The sequence below is a fragment of the Schistocerca americana genome, chromosome 6, assembly GCF_021461395.2.
Source record: "Schistocerca americana isolate TAMUIC-IGC-003095 chromosome 6, iqSchAmer2.1, whole genome shotgun sequence".
NCBI lineage: Eukaryota > Metazoa > Arthropoda > Insecta > Orthoptera > Acrididae > Schistocerca > Schistocerca americana.
This window is the reverse complement of record NC_060124.1, coordinates 196,569,350-196,587,400: the sequence shown is the minus strand read 5'-3', so window position 1 is coordinate 196,587,400 and position 18,051 is coordinate 196,569,350. Positions and strand designations below refer to the sequence as shown.

The 18,051-nt window shown below is 37.7% G+C and overlaps 1 protein-coding gene across 4 annotated transcripts in view; it reads right to left on the bottom strand.

Annotated features, from left to right (window-relative positions):
• Positions 1-507: 507 nt before the first annotated feature.
• Positions 508-18,051, bottom strand: part of LOC124620377 — a 51,432-nt gene continuing 33,888 nt past the window's right edge. For all 4 annotated transcript variants that reach the window (XM_047147052.1, XM_047147051.1, XM_047147050.1 and 1 more), the window contains exons 6-9: positions 17,050-17,172; positions 16,337-16,516; positions 13,253-13,351; positions 508-922 (exon numbers count right to left, since the gene is read on the bottom strand). In XM_047147052.1, the coding sequence (XP_047003008.1) occupies positions 13,256-13,351; positions 16,337-16,516; positions 17,050-17,172 (399 nt within the window). In that variant the 3' untranslated portion in view covers positions 508-922; positions 13,253-13,255. The remainder of the gene's footprint in view (positions 923-13,252; positions 13,352-16,336; positions 16,517-17,049; positions 17,173-18,051) is intronic.

Genomic DNA, 18,051 nt, shown 5'->3' with positions numbered 1-18,051 from the left:
AAAGCCCATTAGTTTTATCATTTTTCCTTGCCTCAATTACATTACCAATTGTACATCACTTTAGATAAATATCGCTAGATGACTGGAATGGTTAAATTAAGTAATGTGTGTTGACTATCATTTGGAATGTGATTTAGGAGAGGTTTATTAATATGAGTAATTGTATCAGGTTGCAACCCATTATGAATTAGACACGACATTAGCTCAGGAACTAGCCTTGAAGTACCAAATTCCAAATGCCAGAAATAAATTTTAAGAAAATATGAAATTGTCACCAGTTTTTATTTAGCATATATCTTAAAAAGTAATCACAAATGCTTTAAGATCATATAAAAATAATTACAGCATCCGAGACAAATTTAAATGCTTATTTAAAAATTACTGTCTGTATATTACATCTGTTACATAAATTAGCAAATGGGGAAGGTTCACTAACAATATGTAGTGTATGTGCTGTCTAGGAACAATTGTATAACACAAGTAGCAAAAATAAAGAAAAGAACAATGACAGCAAATAGTCTTTCAGTTTATTTCATTCAGTTCTTATCTTAAATGAGCCAACAACATTTCTTCAGCTACAGAAAGCAAATGAATCTCAGCAGACAATGCAACAAGTAACTGCTGCTTCTACTTTATGACTGAGGTACTTTCATGGAATAAACGAATCAATCAGTTGTCCATGGCCTTCAGCAAAACTAGTGTAATTTTCACTCGCAGAAGTATGCATGTAGCTCACATTATCGTCCCTTATACTCACCAACCTAACTTTTAGAATACAAATTTGAGACAGTCTTTATAATGCAGTTGATATGCACTATGTACTAGCTTTTCATTTTTGATGAATACTCCCAACACAACATTGACACTTCTTCTTTGTGAACTTTTCTCATGACAGGTCTTAATGTAATACTGATGCATAAGCCTGTAAGGGAGAAACAGGAATAATTTTAACTAAAATAGCAATAAACAAGCTATATAATTTACACCTAACTTACAAGATAACAGTAACAAAATCAGAAAGGACAACTTAAATGACATTAGAATACATAAAAGCACCTGCATCTATGCTAATAATGGGCAGATGAAGCAGACATTAATATTTAAAAATCATTAGAGGACCACGAACATTTAAAGCAGAGGACTGATTGCTGCAATAATGATTCCGAATCTAATGATCTTAACACTGTAACACCTTTCTCCCTTAACAAATAGAACTTTCAGTATACTAAATCCAGAGAATTGCCTGGAAGCATTTGTAGAATACTATGCAAACCTAGAAAGAAAACAGGATGTTCATGAATGACACACACACACACACACACACACACACACACACACACACACACACACAGAGAGAGAGAGAGAGAGAGAGAGAGAGAGAGAGAGAGAGAGAGAGAGAGAGAGTTGTTTGCTTTTTATATTTTTATTCCTGCCAATCAGTATTGAGATACAAGCTGTTAGTGGGCCTGTAGAAGACACATAGTAATATAATCTCTATACATGAAAGACTCATCATTGCCCAACCCAAACCACCAAGGATAGAAACTTGAAATTTGGAAATGGTGTTTATCTTATACTGTAAGCATTGTCTAAGAAGTGATTTTTCGAAATTCCACCCCTAAGTGGGTGAAATAAGAGGGCCAAACGATTTTTGGAAATATGTTGAAGCTAGAACTAAAATTGGCATTTGGTTTCTCAGTAAAAAATAAAAAAATTCGAGTTACAGCATTTTTGGAAATTTGATCCCCAAGGGCTTTTAATATGAAAATTGTACTTGACTCATCAGTTCAAAACAAAAAGATATGTGTTTCAGTTTTTGGAAATTCAACCTCTAAAATGAAAGTTTTTGTGGAAATGTTTCACCACAAAAGCATTTTTGAAGCTAAATCTACAAAAATTTGTATTTGGCTTCTCAATTAGAATAATAATAATTATCTGCTTAAGTGTTTTCCCCCCTCTAAGTTCACACTCTAAGGGGGTGAAATACAAGATTAAAAGTTTTATGAAAATATTTCATTACAAAAGTGGAATCACTTGTTGGCCAGAAGTATGTTTAGGAAAGACCATGTGTCTATGGCATTACTTAGAATGAAAAATTTAGAAGGTGCTGTAAGTCCTGGTTGAGAATAACGAATTATTTAGGAATGAAGACGATGACTCACCTAAAGGCAGAAGCACTGCCTTGTTGACAGATACGCACCCTTACAGAGCTTTACTGTGCTAACTTTCAGAATGGAATTCCCTCCTGAAGTTGTAGGAGAAACATGCGCGTGTGCGCGCCCGTACACACACACGTGCGCGCGCCTATATCCTTACATTGTGCTCATTCAACTGTCAGCCTTTTCCTGGCCCATGGTGAGTGTACTCGGGTGAGGTGGGGTGCAGTGTGGGATGGGTGAGGGATAGAGAGAGGCAGGAGGCAGGAAGGGGATTGGAGACACACACACACACACCCCCACACCTCTCTCTCTCTCTCTCTCTCTCTCTCTCTCTCTCTCTATTTGGTGGGGGGCAACAATTTACCTTAGATTTTGGCCAAGGAGGTAACCTCACTGGCCTAAACCCAAGGTCACTCACTGTCTTCCTATTTCCCACCAAATGTGTGTGTGTGTGTGTGTGTGTGTGTGTGTGTGTGTGTGTGTGTGTGAGTGAGAGAGAGAGAGAGAGAGAGAGAGAGAGAGAGAGAGAGAGAGAGAGAGAGATGAAATACGAAATAAAACCGCCAGATCCAGGATTCGGGATCCAAACATACCAAGATAAAAAGCTGGACAAAGAACTGGAAGTGAACTAATTGCTGTGGCAGTTTGGCAATGGCAAACAGTTTGGGCACAGCAATGACCACTCTGATTGGAGGAAATCAGCTAGAATGCCTGAAATGTCATCTATCCAGTGATTTTAACCTGACTACAGTATATAATATTATATGCCATGAGCTGTAAGTTATGGGATGTATTTATAATTTTGCATATTTGGTATTAAGACTGTATAGTACTTGTGTTCTGCTTTTAAGCAGTCATATAAATTTTCAACTGTTTATGGGATTGTTCTATTAATTTTATCTGTTTCCAAAATGTCCTTGTATTGGTATGAATGACACTAATATGGTGATTACCAGTGAATATTTTGTCAAAGATATTGCCTCACATGTATCGATTTCTGCAGTTTAGGTAATGCGTGCAATCAGTCCATTTATTTTGCCCAATGACATAAATTTACATAAAAGTAAAATGTATAAATATCAAACAATGGAAAATCCAGGAAAGTTGCTACTCACCATATAGCGGAGATGCTGAGTCGCAGATAGGAACAACAAAAAGACTTTCACATTTAAAGATTTTGGCCAACTGCCTTCATCAACAATAGACACACACACACACACACACACACACACACACACACACACACACACACACACACACACACGCGCGCGCGCGCAAATGACTCTGTGTGTGTGTGTGTGTGTGTGTGTGTGTGTGTGTGTGTGTGTGTGTGTAGGCCACTGGCCGAAAGCTTTAAGTGTGAAAGTCTCTTTGTTGTGCCTATCTGTGACTCGGCATCTCCACCACATGGTGGGAAGCAACTTTCATTCAAATAATATTGTTAAATGTATAAATACAATTAGTATAAAATATTATGTTTCATTGAAGAGATTCCTCCATCATCAGACAAGGATTTTTGATAAAATTTGTATTTTTAGATCAGTTTTTTCATTTAGAACACAACCCTGATCCTCTTCATGAGCAAAAATTTCTAATTCATCAATAATGTTCAGGTATTTGCCTCTATAAGCCATGTGTAGAAGTAACGTGCATCGTGCTGTCTGCCATTTCATGATTTTGCTCTCTCAAATGTGCACTGAATGCTGATTGTTTTCACTATTATTCATATGTTCTCCGAATCGCATTTTAAAATTTCTCCCCATTTGATCAACATATATATTTTCACAGTCTCACATTATAATTTATAAATACCAGATCTGTAAAATTTCGTTGACTGTTCTAGTGAATGGTATATGTATGTTCTTACTATGTCCTGATCTGAATCCGACTTTTGGATTTTTTTTTATTTTTGCAAGGATATGGTGGACTTTGTGTCCAATGTATGTTTCTAATATGGCACAACAATTGTTCAACTTTATTTTGCCTACTTTTAAATGTGATTTCATCTTTTAATATACTTTTATTAGTTTTATTTATTTTGAAAAGAATTTTGTCAATAACGGTTGTATTATATCAATTATCTGCTAGTTTTAAGTACGTCAACTTCTGATTTAATATTATCTTGACTTAGTGGATATTTGTAAACTCTGTTAATGCCAGGTGGAAAATAGGCTTCTCTGTGACCTCTATGATTGCTAGAGTTGCTGTATATCACTGTACCTGTAGTGGTAGGCTTTCTGAAAACGTTAAAGCCCCGAAAATTTATTTTGTTTTTCTCATGTTCAATTGTGAATGTGATGCTGGGGTGTAGTTTATTGAACTGTGAATGAAATGTTCTAATCAACTATACTAAACAAAAAACAGATACAAGGGTTCCTTCAACATACATTTGGTAACATTGTATTTTATTGTTCCACCCTGTGTGCTTAATGAGGAAGTGATTTTCAGTTTTGTCAAGGAATATATTTGCTAGATTTCCAGCAAGATAGTTTTCCCCATTGCAAGGCCTTTGACTCGTCTGTAATATTGGTTATTAAAAATAAAATACTTCATTGTTTTGTGATTTTTCCATTTTTTATTTGATGTACAAGGTCTGCTGACCAACAAACACTGTCTGCCTGTGTCCATTCATGCGAATGGACAGTTTGTTGCTGGTCATTCCCACATAGAATGCATCACAGTGTAGGCAGGTCAGTTGGTAATCACGTGGGTGCTTTCACATGTGGCTCTGCCTTTGATCGTGTACACCTTCCGGGTTACAGGACTGGAGTAGGTGGTGGTGGGAGGGTGCAAGGGACAGGTTTTGCATCGGGGGCGGTTACAAGGATAGGAGCCAGAGGGTAGGGAAGGTGGTTTGGGGATTTCATAGGGATGAACTAACAGGTTACGAAGGTTAGGTGGACAGTGGAAAGACACTCTTGGTGGAGTGGGGAGGATTTCATGAAGGATGGATCTCATTTCAGGGCAGGATTTGAGGAAGTCGTATCCCTGCTGGAGAGCCACATTCAGAGTCTGGTCCAGTCCCGGAAAGTATCCTGTCACAAGTGGGGCACTTTTGTGGTTCTTCTGTGGGGGATTCTGGGTTTGAGGGGACGAGGAAGTGGCTCTGGTTATTTGCTTCTGTACCAGGTCGGGAGGGTAGTTGCGGGATGCGAAAGCTGTTTTCAGGTTGTTGGTGTAATGATTCAGGGATTCCGGACTGGAGCAGATTTGTTTGCCACGAAGACCTAGGCTGTAGGGAAGGGACTGGTATGGTCTCCTCTCTCTTCCACCTTCTCTGCCTTTCTGCTGCCCTCTTTCAGCAACAAAGTACAAATATGTTTGCACGCCAAAATTTTTGGCGAGGAAGGTGGAATGAGGACTGAGGCAGCTGGTTCCCCACTTTTCTGCTAGAGTCTTTTAAAATGAATTCCACAGGCCAGTAAAGTTACTTTTACACACACACACACACACACACACACACACACACACACACACACACACACACACTTTGACACAAGTAAACAAAAAGTAAGTTCATTTATTTATACATTGACACATATAAACAGAAAATATGTATGCATAATATAAAAGTTAACACAAAATCAGCTGCTTTACATTTTTTCTGGATACATGGCTCATCGATTGCCACTTGTTGAAAATCCCGGCTTATGATTTGTAAAAGAGTAAAAATGTTATTAGAAATATTTTACTGAAGTTGCAGTCTTTCTACTATACCAAAAAAATGTGGTGCTTCATTTGCAAAAACAAAGAATTTCACATGATGTTTATTTTTTCCACACAAGTTAAAACTACGTTCCAGATAAAATATTACGTGTGGAAGTAAGGTAACTGTGATGATATCAAAAAAAGTTACAAGGTTCCCCTGTGACCATCACCTTAAGAACAAATTGTAAAAATTTTGATTGTTTACCACGAATAGAAATTATAAAAGTTGCCACCCCCCACAACTGGTACTTTTGGTACCAAGTAATTAGTTTTTCGGGTGCATCTTGATAATGCATACAGATTTTTTGCAGGTGGGAAAAGATCATTTCTAGATGAACATCTAAAGAGTACAATTAAAAACTGAACAACTTGCTAAGGTTAGTTATTTAAATACTTATGACCCCACGGAGCTAAAAACCAGTTTCTGCTGTTTCCTTACGAACCACCCATGTTAGACCACACCTAACGCAAAAGTCAACCGATTTGCTCAACTTGCCTGAGCTGGAGGAACTTTCTCGATACTTTAGAAATACTTTGGTTTTAGCAGTTGCCAGAGAGCACCAGAAAACACATTATTACACATGCGCAGCTGCAGTGATGTAGGAAGCCCGCATTCTCGTATTATAAAGCATTAAGAGATCTTACATTAAGTAATAAAAGGAACAGGACATCATCAGGAGGATACTCCAAGAGAATCGGAATTTCGTAAAACCATACTAAAACACACAATTCGGCTTGAAGTGCACATTGATTTGTCTAGATTCACAATGAAGTAGGTCCCACCTGATATTAAGATTTTCAGTGTGGTCTTTGGGATGTAAATTTTCTTGGAGTATCAGTACTGTACTATCTCATGTTTGGTTCTTTATTATGGCATAATGCCATACATGGTAGAAGACAAAAACGTGCACCTGAAATTCAGCGAACAATTGGAACTAGCCAATACTGTGGAATGAAATACTTTGTTTCAAATAAATTGATTGGCTTAGTGGAAAAGATTAATAAAGCCAAATTTCTTTAGCAGACTGACAAAAATAACTTCGTTGTTCCGCAAGGCGATTAACGCTTGACTGCTAAAAACTTGGAAATAAAATAAACTCCAAAAACTAAAAGCAATAATATATTTTTGCCTTCTGTAATTATGTAAATGTATTTTAATTCACTTGATAGCTTCAGACTGCAGAAACCATTCTGTTTTCATTTGACGAGGGAGCTGTAAATGATGAAGAAACAGTGAAATCAGTTAACACAAACATGGGTCACATGGAGACTAAACCCCCCCCCCCCCCCCCAACAACAACTCAGACAACCCTGCACATGTGCGAAAAATTTTTCTCGTTAGCATATGGCTGCTACTGCCGATACAGCTAACAGTCACAATTCAAGTAGCCAAAAGCGGGAGAAGGTATTGCTCATATGCGAGTCGGCTGCGCATGTGCATTAGGCTGCTGGCAACTGCTCAAATGAACCTAACATAAACAGTTGAGATGCCGCGCTCATAGAAAGCAGTTTATTGTTAGAAGTATTACATAGTCTTCACCTTAAGGCCTTTGACATATTTTTGCTGTTTGAAGACACTTGTGCGTGCACAGTGTTCTGTTGTCATAAATGGCGCATTTCCTTTGAAACTAAAGTTTTATTTTTTTCTCTTGTTTATGTTTTATTTCTGCAGTATTATTCTCCAGTAGCAGGTTACAGTAACATTCTCTGGTAGAGCATCAATTCTTACCACTCAAAATTGCAAAAATTTAACAGAAAACTAAATCAATGAAAAATTCTTGGGTTTTTCCTGACAAATGACTTTTTTTCTCCCTTTTTATTAAACTGGCAGACTTCCAGTACTTACACTGTTATTGTCATCCCTTCCTTTGTACACTTTCTTTATATTCTTGCAACAGAAATAATTAGAGTGACTGTGACAGCCAAACTGAGGAAGACAGATCTATATGCAAAACTTTATTAATAGAAGGTATGGGTTGATAGAACACATCCAAGGCCTCAACAAATAATTCTTTGATGACTTAGGGGAACATGAGTGGTAAATGCTGTACAGGAAGCCAAAGGTTGAATATAATAAACAGGGTCAAGTGGATTTGGATACGCAGCAATGAAGAGACTTGCACAGGACAGGTTAGCACGGAGAGCTACTTCACACGAATCTTCAGACAGAAGACTGAATCAGAACTGCCTCAATAATATAGAAACTGCACTGTCAATTCATGCAGTTCGTGCTGTAAGAAGTTAAATTTTAAGCCTTTACAATCTTTATCTCTTACATCCACCAAGTGCTCTTCAATTAAATGTTAATTTGCTCTCTTTCCTGCTTCAAACAAGTGTTACTTATTTGTCCTTGGTCAATGAAAGTTTTTTCTTTTTTTTTTGTATTTTTTATTTCATAGCAATCACAGTAAATTCTAACATCTCGACTCTCCACAAGTTTTTCTTACATACCATTTTTGGATTGCATTGCTATGTGGCTTTGACAGGTAAAAATTTTGTCCAAGAAGTTTACATTTTTTTTCCATTTTAGTGGAATAATAGGCCATTAAAAACTCTTATAAAATAGCTCGCTATTAAGGGAATTACTTTATGTTTATTGAAAGCTGTTTCTCACCAAAGCAATTTTTTAAACTTAGGAAATAGAAATAAGTCATCTGTGACTATATCTAAAGAACAACATAGAAGAGAAACCAATTCTATTATATCCCAAGATATCATTCTGAAAATCACTTAAAACCATGCTAATCACCTTTCCAGGCAACATCTTCATCTTCACAGGAAGAAAGAAGATCTAGCAATAGTGCACTCATTTACACACACACACACACACACACACACAGGGCAAGACTCTTGCCATGGCCATGTGAGTGTGCATTTAGCTGTCTGTGTGACTGTACTGCAGCAAAAGAGCTAGTGATTGAAAGTTCTAGCCCACGAGATGAGTGACATATTGACAGTTCAGGTGGGCAGATGGCAATGTTGGCCGAACGTGGTACTCTGTGCCCAGTTGCTACTTACATGTGTTCTCTAGTAGCAGAAACAAAAGTGACAACAACATGCAGGTTGCATTTGTATGCGTTAATTTCTTTACAGTTGTCTCTTTATTAAATCTTGAAACATTAAAAAAGAGCTATTTAGTACCTAATATGGTGAAATATCAAAGTTATTTGTCAAACTTCTCAATAGAAATGAAAACTTTTCCACAAGTTGTTGAACATTCACAGTTTTTGTTTCCATTAATAAATATTAGCAATATTAATTACTTCTACAATGAGTGACACAATAATTCACCAGTATATTAACAGTTATAATCTGAGGATGGTATGGTACTCACAGTATAGTGATAGGTCTACAGCATTCTCCCTCCTTACATTCTTGAGTGTGTGATAATTATGCTAATGGGAAAAGACCACTCCCATTACTGTCAGAGTCCAATTTAAAATAGTCTTCTTCAGCACTGCTTGAATTATCACTGTTCCCTCTCAGATGTGTAATTAAATTCTCTATGCATTCTTCCACAATGTCTTCATTTTTGGCTGCCTCTCTGACGACACTTGCAGAGCTGTTCACAACTTTCATTTCTGTACAGGTCTCACTTCGTCCCTTAATTGACAGATGCTACAAGGCAACTTTCAGTTTCAGAGATCATGAATTTTTTACTGTTTGCAGCAATGTATTCTTTTATTTGTGCCAATACCTCTTTAATGGCATGGGAGAATCTTTCGAGTAATTTCACCTTCTCCAACTCTTCTCCGAAATCCACTTTTCATTTCAGCCACTGAATATTACAGGTTTTTTTTGGTCACAGCTGGTGTCTTATTATGAACAACGGAGTGATAAGGGGCACTCTTCATGATGATCACCACTGATGGACTTGTCCGATTCATCATAAGCGATGTGTCGAACCACTTTTGAAAAGCCACAGTTTATCTCAGCATGGTAATGATCCGTCCTTTTCTGAACGAAACATTAACAAGCAGTTTGGCACAAAACTACCCAGTGTACCTGCATGTGAAACAATAATTCGCACTTCCTTTTCCAACAGGCACTGCCCTGCTCCCTCAGGTGTTCCATCACTACATCCCCTACGTATTGAATGGCTGGCATTACCCCAAGTTTCATCTAGCCACATTATATTGTTCAATCTCACACTTGCGAACCTGTGCAAAAATCTGCACTGCATCACAACTATATCTGTTCTTTCCATCAATAATTTGCATCCGTTAAACACTGAATGCATGAAGCCAATATCTTTCAGAAATTTACGTAATGAAAATTTTCTTTCTATAAAAAGATCATCTTTCTGAAACGACACATAATTTAGATGGAGTGGGATGTTCGAACCTCTTTATTAGCTATATACACTGAAGAGCCAAAGAAACTGGTACATCTGCCTAGTATTGTGTAGGGCCCCCACGAGCATGCAGAAGTGCCGCAACATGACATGGCATGGACTCAACTGATGTCTGCAGTAGTACTGGAGGGACACCATGAATCCTCCAGGGCTGTCCATAAATTCATAAGAGTCTGAGGGGGTGGAGATCTCTTCCAAAGAGCATGTTGCAACACATTCCAGATATGCTCAATAATGTTCATGTCAGGGGAGTCTGGTGGCCAGTGATACTATCTGAACTCAGAAGAGTGTCCTGCTGGAATTGCTCAAGTCCGTCAAAATGCACAATGGACATGAATGGTTGCAGGTAATCAGACAGGATGCTTACATACATGTCACCTGTGAGTCATATCTAGACGTATCAGTAGTCCCATATCATCCCAATCTGCATGTACTCCACACCATTACAGAGCCTCTACCAGCTTGAACAGTTCCCTGCTTACATGCAAGGTCCATGGATTCATGAGGTTGTCTCCATACCCGTACACGTCCATCCGCTCAATACAATTTGGAATGAGACTCGTCCGTCAAGGTAACATGTTTCCAGTCATCAACGGTCCAATGTCGGTGTTGATGACTCCAGACGAGGTGTAAAGCTTTGTGTCATGCGATATCAAGGGTACACGAGTGGGCCTTTGGCTCCGAAAGCCCATATAGTTTTTCATTGAATGGTTCGCACCATTACATTGTAATCTGCAGCAATTTGTGGAAGGGTTGCACTTCTATTATGTTGAATGATTCTCCTCAGTCGCCGTTGGCCCTATTCCTGCAGGATATTTTTCCGGCTGCAGTGATGTTGGAGATTCGATGTTTTACCAGATTCCTGATATTCATGGTACACTTGTGAAATGGCCATACAGGAAAATCCCCACTTCATCGCTATGTTGGAGATACTGTGTCCCATCACTCATGGGCCGACTATAACACCACGTTCAAACCCACTTAAATCTTGATAGCCTGTCACTGCAGCAGCAGTAACCAATCTAACAACTGTGCCAAACACTTGTCATCTTATATAGGTGTTGCCAACCGCAGTGCCGTATACTGCCTGTTTGTATATCTCAGTATTTGAGTATGCATGCCTACTGTAGTGCCCCAGAATTTTACGAAAGCCTGGAGACACTTGTGTTCCAGCCATTTTGAACACGTGTTATTTTAAAGCAGGGCATAAGGATGAGCATGGGATACTGCACCCATTTATTGGTTGTGTAGGCGAAACTGGAAGGGAGATAATTCGTCAGCGCTGGCAAGTGTTCAGCGCGACCTGCCAACAATAAGCAAATACGGCCCGGAAGCTCCGTGGCCAGCTGCAAAGAGTAATGTAGCATTGTATTGCTAAAAAACAAATGGAGAGACTCGAAATAGTGACTGTTTATTAGACGTTGGTCTGCTGTTGAGAGTGGACTGGACATGGAAGCTTATGTATTAATTGTGTTCAAAAATGTGTAATTAACTGATTCTGGGTGCCCCGGTAATGTGTGGGCTTACGTCATAAAGTTTAGTTGTTTTTTGTACAAAGTGGAAATAAATATGCTCTGGTGCATTGAATGATATTCCAAGAGTAGCGTATTTTTAAATAAGAAGAGAGAGAGAGAGTGGGAGAGTGAAAATTTCCCCTTCCTAGCAGTGAAATCTTCGGAGAAGCGTCCGGTGCTAGCAGAAGACATCGGCGCTGCAAGAAAGCACAACCAGCATTCTTCAACAAGTAAGTTCACGAAAACACTTAAGCTGTATAGAGAGCGCTTAACATTACACTGGGCCACCGCACTATGCCAGTTTCTTTGCTGCTGCAGTGTAATATGGAAATGTCGTGTGTCTAGGGCCTCCCGTCGGGTAGACCGTTTGCTGGGTGCAAGTCTTCCAATTTGACACCACTCTGGCGACTTGTGTGTTGAGCTGCAGTGTATATGATGACAGATAGTCTTCCTCGGAATCATCCAAAGCTGTTACCTGCTTCCTTCTTGGCCACTTCTTTCCTGGTGCCTTCAGTCTTGCTGTGGCACTCTTACCACGTCTATACTGTACATCCTTTGCCTATTGTTACAACAGTGTTCTTGCTCATTTTCAATGCTGCCGCAGTCCTGTTAATCTGAGAAACAGGAAAGATGTCTCAGTTTTTTCTTTTTCAAAGTAGTCCCTCACCAAACACAATACTATATGGGCCTAGCTGTGTAGCACAAATTTCTTCCTCTGTTTCACTTTACACGTTTGGCTAGCACTAATCATTGCACTGGACACTGTTTAAAAACAAAACAGAAACAAATAAATACTAAAAACAACAAAAATGAAATAAACTACAACTCCAACAACGAAACGACAGCACACGTTGCATGTCAGACACTCACTGGTAAGTTTCAGATGCGTATGTGTCAAGTTTGCAGAGCAGCAATGTGTCTCCTGCTACCTGCTTGAGTGCAGTCCATCGCTGGCTGGCTACCTGCAGTCACTAGGCAAGGAAACGCTACTGAGCTGTCAGTACCATAAACTCGTCTCCCAGGCTATAGCATGAATGCCGTTTTCTGTTAGACGTTACTGTGCTCCCAAGTATCAATGTGGTTGCCTTTCCGTACTTCACATATTGCTCCATTCTGGAGTATCCAGTTTTTTTTGTGCCATACCATGAACCTTTTCAATTATTAACTGAGTGATAATCTTGAATGGATGACTTTAGTATGCTTCAGCTTTTCTGGTTATGTGACCATCTTTCAATTCTTTAACTTTGTCAAATTCACACCTTTGTGTTGTATTCATGTTTACCAACACTAAAAATCAAATGACTTTGCACTCTTTCACAGAAATTTACTTAATTTACCAAAATTCCTTTATAGCTTGTAAAGCAACAATACCAATACTTCCGTAACAAACTTAAGAAATACGGGCCTTCTATTCCCCACAAAGACTTTTTGAACAGTAAAAATACTGGCTGATAACTTTCCAACTCAGTTCACTGGAGTGAATATTTCAGTAGGAACATACTGATGACAAACCTTACCATTCACAGGTGAACAGCTGAGGCTGAATGAGATATGTCAGCAGCAGACTGAGATTTAGATTCCGAGGTTGCCCATCTAGCAATTAGTGAACTATTTTTCTGAAATATAAGAGATGCACGATTAAAAAAATAAAAAGAACATTTAAAATACTTACAATAAAGCAGAAAACTGTGTTTCAATAGAGCAACATATCTGTCGAAGATTCAAATTTCAATGTGTAAGTTTAAATTAATGGCCATCAATTGAATGCATGGCATATGGTATCATATTTAACCATTCTGAGAACAATTTCATCTCATAATAAGGGCTTCTATCATGAAAACATTTTTTCTTACTTTTATATTTCAGATGCTGTTAATGATAAAGATCTTTATTTCTTTAAAGCTCCCACACAAACCCTCAAAAGAACATCACCAAATCCACATTGCTCTCAAATGTACTCGAAGACTTAACAGCAAAATAAAAATACACTGATTTCAAAAGCAGTTCATATACTAATCACAGTAAGATATGAAGACAGTTAACAGCTCATATTTTTCAATTTCAGCCATAATGCAAAGGAATCAGCATCAAGCTCAGTTCAAAAGTACCTTTTCACTGCTCTTGCTCCAAATGCCCTAAAATTAACAATCTGGATACCTACCAAATTATTCATCCTACATTTACATTACAAACTGTTGTCATGAAGAAATATGACTATAAATTAACAAGTAATTTGGGACAATAAATAAAAGAACACAGTTTCATTATAACAGTACATGAAGTACCACTTAATTCAACAAGTTCAGTTACTTTCATGTTACATTTAAATTTTGTTCAAAAGATCTGATTTATTTAGAAGTAAATGTCTATTACAAATATGTTGAGTAAGAAAGCATAAATCAAATTTGAGAGAAAGGGGAGGAGGGCGGGCAAGAGGTAGGAACAAATTTTTAACCGATGTTATTCCCAGAAATCAGAGAATAGTGGACTTTGCAGACAATACATACGCAAGTTATCAAAAGATGTTCACCGAACAGCTACAACTACTTGTTCAATATGTAACCAACAAAATACTGATGTTATAGTAACCAACAGCATAAACCCACTTTTTACGAAATTTATCAGACCCTTGAAATTCTCTATATTCAGAATGTCAATTTACACCCAGTTTTGTGTTACTATAATACATGTTTCCCACCACTTACACTTTGAGAAACAATGTTAATGGAGGTAAAGTAAGTGTAATTGAGATGATAATGCTAGTAAGGCACTGTTTACAAACATTCCACAATAACCCTTCTTTCTATTTTTGAATTTATATCTGCTAATATTTCATCTCCTAACACTTCCATGCCAGTCGACCAATAACTATACTTTGTAACGATGCTTGTAGTTGCATTATTAAATGAAGTTTTGCTTTGGGCTAAGGCATCAGTACTAGGCTAAATGGGGAATGTTTGGAACTATAAAAAAGATATCTGGTAGCATCTCTCCCAGTTAATTTACAAACTTCCTTTGAACTGTCACAGACGTGGCACATTTGCCAAAACCATTCAACAGCCAAGATAACATTAAATATTTTTTATTTAAGACAACAGGTTCCAACATGTCTTAAAATCTTTTGTTGTAAAACACATCCATTTTACACTGACTTCACACCCAAGATGTCAAGTGGATAAGAATAGCGCATTAAGAAAGGTTTGTCACCAGTAAAATATTTAAAAACAAAGCACCTTTTGCAATCAGCTATGCCCATACACATATTGCTCACATTGCTTGTTGCATCCTACAAACGTGGTACACAACAGCGCAACTGTTTACATATGCTGGACATGTTCTTTTCTTTTTCTCCAAGCTAAAATTTAGTTGTTCATTCTGCCTATATAATTTCCTATAGAATTATGTTTCATTATTCCACTGCATATGCAATAACTTCATTTATCTGGACTATGTGAGACCTGGTGTAATCTGGATTACTGAAAATATTCTACTAAATGCAAAAACTCTAATATGTACTACAATTTACAGATTTTTACTTTGGCTTAACAAGAAACACTTTTTTGGCACTAAAATCCTACGTTTTTGCTGTAGCCTACTTGTGTTTGATTACTGAAAAGTTGCGAAAGTTTCTTTTGGTTCAAACTTGTGTGGTATTTGATAGCAGCATGATTGCATAGACATTTCACTAACATCAGGATTAATGAGGACTGTATAAATTAAGTTCTTGTGTGCATTTAACTTCACGACGACACTTGCAGAATGTAATTATCTCACTGGGTTCATTGTCATACATAATCACTCAACATTAGCCATTGTCAACTGCTGTCCTGAAGAAGACTTTAAATGAACTATTATTCTGGATTTTTTCACCAAAAAGTATGAACTGCAATGTATCCAGGAAATGCAAAACTTATTACGTAAGAAATTATTTCCCTCTTCCTACACCTTCGGCCAATTTACACCACTTTTTCAAGTCACCTGAACAGTGTAAGAGGGAAGTTTCAGTGTATTTTCAATCTTACGAACAGAAATATCACAATGACATTGACATGCTGCTGCAATATTTTGGATGCTACAGTGGAAGAAATAACTCTGCTGCCCCTCGCCCGCTATAACATCAATGATACCTCTCTGCCTGATTACAGTCCTTGCAGTGAGGATATTTCAGATCATTTTTCGAAGCAGTTCATGAGCAGTATATCAGTCATTAAAATATACTGCATACAACTATCTGCTCATTACGCAAAGTTACATACTGCTTGAGTTTGTATGTCCTAATCATGTACTATGTAAGGTAGTAAGGAGATACAACATCTGTCTCGCCCCCCTTCTTCTGGGTTCAGTTATACTTGCAATGTGAGGCTGTATTTCTTGCTAATACAGCACTAAGATACTTCATACAATCATAGACAACACTACTGCATTAGAGTATCGAAGAAGAGTTACAATAATCAAATATCAAAGATTAGCCTCATTAGTTATGTGAGCTAGCCACTGAATAACAGTTCTGAAAAAAAGCATCTCACTTTTCTTGCAGTTATAACACGCAGAAGACTTGTATTAATTATAGGTAATTATTGTGACTGTTCTTAAATAACAACCTGTGTCACTGATTCAATTTCTAGATCCATAGTACGGAAGCGTCTCCAATGCCGCATGAGGAACCAGAAACGCTGTTTGGCACCCATGGATGTTGGTGCATACAGACGCAGCATCATGGCATGTAGAACAGGATCTCTATCGAGTGGCGGCCGTCGTGCAATTATCTCAAATTCATAGAGCTAAACGAAAAAAAGAAAATATACATTTCTTAACATAACATTTCTGAGAAATATTAACAACACTTCAAACTGTGGCCATATAGGATTTTGTTAGAATAATTAGAATTTGAGGTGGGGAGGATAGGAACAGTAAATTTACAGCCACTGAATTTTTGACAGTACTCTGCAAATGCTTTCATATACTACATGCAAAATTGGAAATACCAAACTTCATACTCTAGGTATGTGAGAGAGAACTTATTCAGCCGTCCTCATGTCAATTCTCAGCACAAATACTGATATTAGCGTATTAGCTGGAAACAAATAATACTGAAAATACATTGCTGAATATAAGTATAATACAAAAAGAATGCAGAGAATGAGAAGAGAGTATGTGAGACTGGTGGAGTGAGGGAAAGCAATAGGGATTAAGGAGAAATAATGAAGATGGGGAAAAGGAAGAAAAGCACAATGAAAGTGCTGTGACAGAAAGAACGGTTGTGACAACTGGGGATATGTGAATACTGGACAAAGAGTTATCACTGTCATTTTACCTTTTGCACTTTTGGCCTGTCTATTACAGGAAATGCACAATACTGCTCCAAGTTCAGGATACCATCATCATGAGCAACTGCCTCCGATTCAAGAAGGTAGTACCTTGTTGATTGGCCTCCTCCCTGAAAGAAGACATGAATACATTATTCACAATTTTTTTTAAAAAAAAAAAAAAAAAAAAAAAAAAAAAAAAAAAAAAGAAAAAAAAAAAACACTGGTCGAACATCAGAAGGCATGACTTAAAAAGGAGAGATTCAAATGTTCATTCATGATAGAATGATATTCATATTGTAGCAGTTATGAATATGTATAACTGATTGTTAAATTATGTGTGGCGAGTGTCAGTTGTATGCCTCCAAAGAGGAAATCAAATTGCACGCAGAATTAACCGAAACTACAGCCTTATGTGTTAAGTTATCTGAAGATCTCCTGTCTCCTTGACTGTGGTAGCATTGGAGATTGAACCTACAGCAGGTGTTTCAGCCACATGTGGCTAATGAATAAGGGACTGAGCGAAGGCCACAAAAACGTAAAGGGAAAGCAGAAAATCAACTGACTTTATATATACTCACCAATGAAAACACAACAACAGAACACATCGTAGTCCTTACAGAATGTGACAACAACAATCCATCACTACAGATTACCTGCCATATTGTAAGTCCTCCACAAAAATCAGAAGTTACAAGAGAAAAACTATCAAACAAGAAATAAATGTTCCTCCAGTCCCAAGAGAGTCCTAACCAGTAAAATGTGGAAAACCATCTTGAGAGCAAAATTGGAGATCTCGCTATCTAAAATTCTAATGCAAAGGACAGCAACTGTTTTCCAAGCAGCAAGGATGGGTGATGTGCAGTCAGCTCGCAGAGCAAACACATGCAAGCAATATTATGGCAATCGCAGTAGGCACATGTGTAGTTTTGTTATGTGACCAGATTCTTACCAAAGCGATTCTAGACACAACTGACTTCAAAGTAATGGAGGCCAGTACATAGTAAAGA